The 7,269-nt window shown below is 38.1% G+C and overlaps 3 protein-coding genes across 3 annotated transcripts in view; 2 read left to right on the forward strand and 1 right to left on the reverse strand.

Annotated features, from left to right (window-relative positions):
- Cbr-swsn-2.1 lies at nucleotides 1-1,902 on the forward strand (the record flags this gene model as incomplete). Its single annotated transcript, XM_045244175.1, has 5 exons — nucleotides 1-186; nucleotides 235-486; nucleotides 534-1,101; nucleotides 1,485-1,785; nucleotides 1,833-1,902. 5 exons carry the CDS (start codon nucleotides 1-3, stop codon nucleotides 1,900-1,902), a joined length of 1,377 nt encoding a protein of 458 aa, XP_045094136.1.
- A 525-nt stretch (nucleotides 1,903-2,427) lies between these two features.
- Nucleotides 2,428-6,114, forward strand: Cbr-ttll-4 (the record flags this gene model as incomplete). Its single annotated transcript, XM_002641527.1, has 8 exons — nucleotides 2,428-2,533; nucleotides 3,926-4,194; nucleotides 4,236-4,337; nucleotides 4,613-4,888; nucleotides 4,937-5,019; nucleotides 5,064-5,192; nucleotides 5,239-5,922; nucleotides 5,970-6,114. The coding sequence occupies 8 exons, from the start codon at nucleotides 2,428-2,430 to the stop codon at nucleotides 6,112-6,114; spliced, it is 1,794 nt and encodes a 597-aa protein (XP_002641573.1).
- Nucleotides 6,115-7,029: 915 nt separating this feature from the next.
- Nucleotides 7,030-7,269, reverse strand: part of CBG09875 — a gene marked incomplete at both ends in the record, with an annotated part of 1,353 nt that continues 1,113 nt past the window's right edge. The window contains one exon of the mRNA XM_002641528.1: nucleotides 7,030-7,269. This exon is cut by the window's right edge and continues 312 nt beyond it. Within this exon, the coding sequence (XP_002641574.1) occupies nucleotides 7,030-7,269 (240 nt within the window).

Below are 7,269 nucleotides of genomic sequence, written 5' to 3' on the forward strand. Positions count from 1 at the left end.
ATGCAGTCTCAACAGCGGCCACCAGCCTCGCAAGGGTCGAGATATGGCCATCCGGGAACTCCGCAGCAAGTTCGTCGACAAGCCAATGCTCCGTTACCAGGACAAACTGCTCAATTGCAAAACAATCGTGGTCCTCAACCGCCAAAAAAGAAGAAACGATACGCCGATAAATTAATTCAACCTAAAGTAAGCTTTTTTTTCGATCGCGAATCCCATTTATTCTTCGTCATTCAGGTCCGTGAGTTGGTTCCGGAGTCTCAAGCTTATATGGACTTGCTAGCTTTCGAGCAAAAGTTGGACTCAACAATCACAAGAAAGAAAATAGATGTTCAAGAAGCGTTGAAGAGGCCGCAGAAAATAAAGAAACGTCTCCGAATCTACATTTCGCATACCTTCATTGCCGGAAAAGAGCCGGAGAAAGAAGGCGATGAAGCTTCAGTTCCAATGTGGGAGCTTCGTGTCGAAGGACGTCTTCTAGACGATATGGTAATTTCAAAGTCGTTAATCTCTAATTTTAAAATGTTTTTTGTTAGTTGCAACAACTTCAACAACAACAACAACCTGGAGGAGCAGCTGCGGCTGCGAGTGCTAACCCAAGAGCTCCACCGAAGCGAAAGTTCAGTTCATTCTTCAAGAGCCTGGTAATTGAACTGGATAAAGACATTTATGGTCCGGATAATCATCTTGTCGAGTGGCATCGTACTCCACAAACCAACGAAACTGATGGATTCCAAGTGAAACGGCCAGGAGATCGTCCTGTCAAATGCACCATTCTTCTTCTTCTTGACTACCAACCAATGAAGTTCAAACTTCATCCACGACTTGCAAAAGTTCTCGGAATCGCCGCTGAGACTCGCCCACGAATCATTGAAGCTCTCTGGCAATACATCAAAACGCACAAGCTTCAGGATCCACAAGATCGGGATACTATAAACAATGATTTGTTCTTGGAACAATGCTTCGGTGTAAAAAAGATGAGATTCATGGAAATCCCACAACGTCTTCATCAGCTTCTACAACAACCTGATCCACTCATATTGAATCATATTATTCAAAGACCGGAAGATGGTCAAGACAAGACATCTGCCTGCTATGACATTGGTAAAAATCATAGTTGCAAAAGGCCGGGCCGGTAGACGAATTTTCTCGGCCCGGCCCGACCCCGGGCCGGCCCGCCTACCACTGTTGAAAATTTTCCAATGAAAATTTGGGAAATTTTTTTGAACTTAAAATGAAAAAAGGCTGCATTACTCAACAAAATTAACAAAGAATGAAATACTCGAAAAATAGGTCGTTTTTATCTAAATTTTTGAAAAAAATTCAAAAATTTCGAAAAAAAATTCAAAAAATCAACGTCTGTAGGTACCCCGGGCCGGCACTTCATCGGCCCGGCCCACCGAAATTCTCGACGAGCCGGCCCGAGATTTCGCAACTATGGTAAAAATAATCAAATTTATTTTTTTTTCAAATCTTCTTTTGTTTAGATGTTGAGCTCGAGGATCCGGTGAAACAGCAAATGGCAAGTTTCGTGCACAATCAAAACAATGCCAACGATATCCAAGTTCTCGATCGAAAAATATATGATCTGGTTGACCAGATCAACGAAATGAAACTCCGTCGTGACTTCTTCCTTCGATTCTCAAACGAACCCAGCGGATTCATAAAGAAATGGGTTGTCAGCCAGAACACCGACTTAAAAACTCTGACCGAATCAAATGGTGATGGAGAAGCCGATCGTCATGCCAACACATACACCACTAATGATGCGGACGAAGGAGTTTCCAGGTAAGTAGAGCTTTAAAATATTTGAGTTCCTCATGATTAAATTCCAGATACATGTACCAAAAAGTTCAACAAAAACGAGCCGAATTGGAGCAAAGCTTGGGAATCCGGAACAATTAACCGACTATTTTCAAATATACGATTGCATAATGTCCACCTATTCAGTACTACCCAATCACGTATACTTTCATCTTCTCCTTCTTTTAACTCTTTACAAGTCGATCTTTTCTGTTTTTTGAAAGTACTTTTACCCTCCCCCTCCCCCCTTGAACCTGTAAAATGGGATCTCAAAACATCTAAAGTTGTATGACTAATTTATTTATTTATTTCATGTAATCGAGAAAAACACCCTAATGTTCAATAAATATCATAATCGTTTGTGTCGTTAAAAGTCTGAAAATTTGGTTTATTCATCCATGCACATTATTTTATTCACAAATTTATTTATGTTTGAATTTTTAAATTAGTTTTGCAAAAAATAAAATAAAACGAGTGAAGAGAGAGCACCCGAAAGAATCCGGCTTGCTCCGCGCTTCCCGCACTCTCCCAATGTATTACACTTTATCTCGGTCAACACATCTTTTCGCTTCGAATCCCCTTGTGCTTATTTCTTATATACTTGCATAAAATGGCCTTGTTTCCAGAATGAGTAGTGGGTATTCCTCAGCACCAAGTGTGTCGCACACATCCAGCGAAGCCGACTTGAATCGAATCGAGAGTTATGAAGATGGAGTCGACGAGGAGGCTTCAGGTAATAACAGGAAGTTGTTAATAGTGCTTGAGAGGAAGAGAAAATGCTTCCTTCTGAAATCAACATGAAAATAGTTCGTCTTCTCCTTCTAGTCTTGTTTCTATCCTCGGCGTTGTCTGTTATTGCCTACTTTCGGTTTCGATCCAGATTATAAAAACAATTGTTCGCCGACCAAGTCAGTCATTACTATGTTTGTTTTGTTTCTTCTTACCGTCATTTTTTTCTCTTCAGAAGTTGTTTTCGCGGTGTCTCTCAAGATGACCCAGAACAATTTATTATCGGTTTTCTACAGAAAATTTCTATCAGCGAAAAAATGCATTTTTTTTCCGACTAGGGGCTCTTTCATCTTACCACGATTAGAAATTCCTCTTGAGAGGAGAGCTGCTGAATAACAATTTCCCACCACTCATCTATCATCATAATCATTGAAGTTCTTGTTTATATGATGACAGGAATACATAATTAATTCTCCGTTTCGTTCAACACTTTAAGAAATATACGAAAATATATGGTAGTTTATTTGTAAATAGGTCTGGTCCTTTCAACCTGTCTTAGAAATAAAAAACTTGGTCGACGAAAAGTCAGTAGGTAAATATAAATTGCGAAGCATGTGCGAATTTCGAATTTTGAATTCTCAATTGCAGCTGCTTAGCAGTATACTTATTTCATTTTAAAAGTCAATGTATTTTTTCCTGTTTTTAACAGTTTTCAAACAACATGAGGGACCTATTAAAATTCTTTTTCTTAATTTTATTACACCAAAATCAGGAGATCTGAAAATAAGTTATTTTCCTATTCGCTCTAGTCAAAAACAAGAATCAACAAAGGTCAAAAAGAAGGAAAAAAAGTAGCTGCTCATCACTACACGAGAGGCTCTAACTTCGTTGCCAGACAGCGTTAAAACAAATTTACGTCCCCACGACGATAACAATCACGACTCTTCTTTTTTGTTCACTTTCATCTTTTCTTCTTGCTTCTTGTTGTTCTCTCCTCCACACCTCATGTTACATTTTTTCTCTTTCGAAAAAAATACTAGTGATGAATCGGTTTCACTTTCGTGAGAGTACAAAAAGATTACTGATGGCTTAGCCGTGGTAAAAGAGAGATGATAGTGATTAGAGATAAATACGTTTTAAACTAGAAGGGAGTGATGACGATGAAACGAGGAAACCAACAAAAACGATGAAGAAGAAGAAAAAGCAAAAAGAACGCACAGATACTAATCTTTAGTTTTTTTGGTGGGGTGCCAATGCTCTACGAGCCGAATGACAGCTTTTAGTTTTTGTTTTCTTTCCGCTTCTCTCCTCAATAAAAACGCATTTTTTCTTCGTCTCATCCCAAGGCGACATGACTCTTGAAGAGGTATATTTACATAAAACCACCAATTTTCAGATGAACAGCGAATGTGTGGTTTGAGCGAGCTCGTCACATCATGTCTCACATCGTCAAAGTCATCACGCCAGAAGGATAGTTTTGAAGATGACGATGACGTTCCCATAGAGATTGTTGGAACTTTGAAAAAGTCCAAATCCAAAAAGAAGAAGCAGTGCCCTCCTAATATTACCATAGAGAAGAAGAACGGCAATTCGTCACCTTTCCTAAAGTCAAGTCAGTTTACTGATGTACCACCAACGATACGATTCTACACAAAAGGAACTAAAGTGAGTTAAAAAAAAGATTTTCTTATCCAATCGATTTGTAGGTAACAAAACCTGCTAGAAAAATTCAGTCCCGGTTGACATGGTGTCATAATAGCCTTCTACCGATTGTGATGCGACAAACTTTATCTGCAAGTCATTTCACAGTGAGTTCACATAATAATGATTTACCGTATCTAATAGAAGCTCACCCAAACCGTCAAGCTTTATTATCTCGATTCCTATGAAAGATATCAAAAGTTTTTCAACTGATAAAATATTGGTGGTATTATGATAAGAAATTTCTCAGTTGACAAATCTTTCATATCTTTCACAGGAATCGAGATAATTAAGCTCAAAGTAGACTGTTAGGGTGGGCTTATTTTGAAGGTACATAGTACGGTAATCACCCCTTCATCCCTTCTCAATAATTGTTTTTCAGATTGTTGATGAGTCACTTTTCCATATCGGATACTGGGGACGTCATCTAAAGTCAGCCCAGTATAAAGCTCTCCAACCACATCAAAAAGTGAATCATTTCCCGGGAGCATTTCACATCGGAAGAAAAGATCGTCTATGGATGCACATTCGAAATCGACTGGAACATTTCGGAGAAGAATTCGAAATCATGCCGTTCACCTACATCCTTCCAACGGACAGACAAGAACTATTGAAGTATTTGGAAACTGATGTGAATAGACATGTTATTATCAAACCGGTTAGTATTAGATTTTGAATATACACAAGTTAAATGAACCATTTTCAGCCAGCATCAGCCAGAGGGTCAGGGATTACTGTAACTCGAAAACCGAAAGACTTCCCAACAACGGCTACATTGGTTGCTCAACAGTATGCTAAAAAAACAGCCCACACCTTGAAAAATTATATTTCAGTTATATCGAGCGTCCATTAACTATCAATCGTGCCAAATTCGATCTCCGTCTTTACGCCTATGTACCCACATTTGAACCACTCCGTGTGTATATCTATGATCAAGGACTGGTCAGGTTTGCCAGTGTTCCGTAAGTTTTATAGTTTTATTACTTCGCATATTAATTTCTGTTTCAGATACAACCCATCCGTTACAAACATCTCAAACAAATACATGCATCTCACCAACTACAGTATAAACAAATTGGCAGAAGCAGATGGTATTGCCAATAAACCAGTGCCTAAATGGGCTCTTCATCAACTTTGGGATTATTTCGATCAAATGGGAGTGAATAGTCAGAAAATCCAAAAGGAGATTGAAGACGTCATTGTGAAGGCGTTCATTTCTTGCGAAAAGCCTATCAGAGAGCACATGTCGCGATTTTTGGAACAAGAATTCATTTGCTACGAATTGTTCGGAATCGACATTATTCTTGATGAAGATTATAAACCATGGCTTTTGGAAGTCAACATTTCGCCATCCCTTCATTCGGGAACCTCGTTGGATGTGTCTGTGAAGGCTCCACTTGCTAAAGATGTATTAAATTTGGCTGGTATACATGTTCCTCCTAGTTTCGATAAGCTCCACACAGCGGATTATAGCTGTCGTCCACGAAACGGCACTAAAACAAGAGAGCAATTGGTTAAAGAAGCATCATGGGTAGCAGCGTATAGAGATCAACACGGAGCCATTGACAATCGGATTTTCAAACGGCTGACTCCTGAAGACACACGAGCGTTGGTGGAATTTGAAGATGAGCTGGATAGAATCGGAGATTTCAAATTGGTGTTTCCAACAGCTCAAACTGCTCATTATCAGAAGTAAGTATTAGAAAAAAAATAGTTCTTGACTATTCTAACGCTTCCAGATTCTTTGCCGAACCAATCTACATGAATATTCTGCTTCAACAATGGCAAATTGCACAGGAAGGTGATCGGTCTATTGGAATCGATCGTCTCGAACAACTGTGTCGTCAAAAACACATGCAATCAGATCAGGAAATTTCATTCTAAAAATCTCGTTTTAGTGTCTTCTTCTGCTCCCCTTATCTATTCCTACACAAAATTCTAGTTTTAGAACCTTCATTTTGCGGGTTCAAAAAACAGCTTCCCAGAGATTTTTACCTATAATCAAATGTGCCTTACATTGTACCAATTTTCTTTCACTCTTTTTTTGACAATTTTGCCTGTCTTCTTTTTCCAAATAGGAATTTTTCTGTTGTTTTGAATCCTATTGCTATAAATTTGTTGTCTTGTTATGTGAGTTTGTATACAAAACGATGGAAAAATGAAAAGGATTACTGTAGGGCGAAATATTCGAGAAAGGAAAGGATTACTGTAGGGAGAAGTAATCGAAAATAAAAAGGATTACTATGGAGAAAAATAATCGAAAATTAGAAGGATTACTGTAGGGAAAAACATTAGAATAGGATTACTGTAGAGAAAAGTAATCGAAAATGAAAATGATTACTGCAGGGAAAAAATATTCGAAAATGAAGGGAATTACTGGGATTACTGTATTGAAAAATATTATTTTTTCCGTTTTCAACACAAAAATTGTCAGAAAGCAATAGAAATCGGGAAAAAAATGGGCGCAAAAAATTTAGATTACGATCGTTTTCGTTACGGGACCCGTTTACCACGCCTACAAGCTTTTCTTCCACACTTCAAATTTATATCAAAAAGTATAACACATGACACGATTCTGAAAATTATAATTAGAAAATGTCAAGTTCTTTTCTTTGTCATTATTCTAACTGTAATTTTTCTGACATTCTCATCTTTTTCCGCTCCGGAAAGTTTATGTTTTTGTTGTTTTTTTCTTTTCTTTTTTGTCTTTTTTTGTCGTATAACAAGAACAAGAAATATTAATTTTCACATGGGCAGCAATATCAGGTGACGTGTCGGATACCGTACAAAGAAGAAGAACTATACAAATGTGGAAAGAAGAAAAAGAAATCTTGAGACGCCTTCTGAACCTTGATCTCCCACCCCTTCTTCTACGTCCGCATATACTGCTTCGTCTTCATCTTCTTCTTCTTCTTCTTCTTCTTCTTCTTCTTCTTCTTCTTCTTCTTCTTCTTCTTCTTCTTCTTCTTCTTCTTCTTCTTCTTCTTCTTCTTCTTCTTCTTCTTCTTCTTCTTCTTCTTCTTCTTCTTCTTCTTCTTC

Source organism: Caenorhabditis briggsae (genome assembly GCF_000004555.2).
Source record: "Caenorhabditis briggsae complete genome, chrIII, whole genome shotgun sequence".
Lineage (NCBI taxonomy): Eukaryota > Metazoa > Nematoda > Chromadorea > Rhabditida > Rhabditidae > Caenorhabditis > Caenorhabditis briggsae.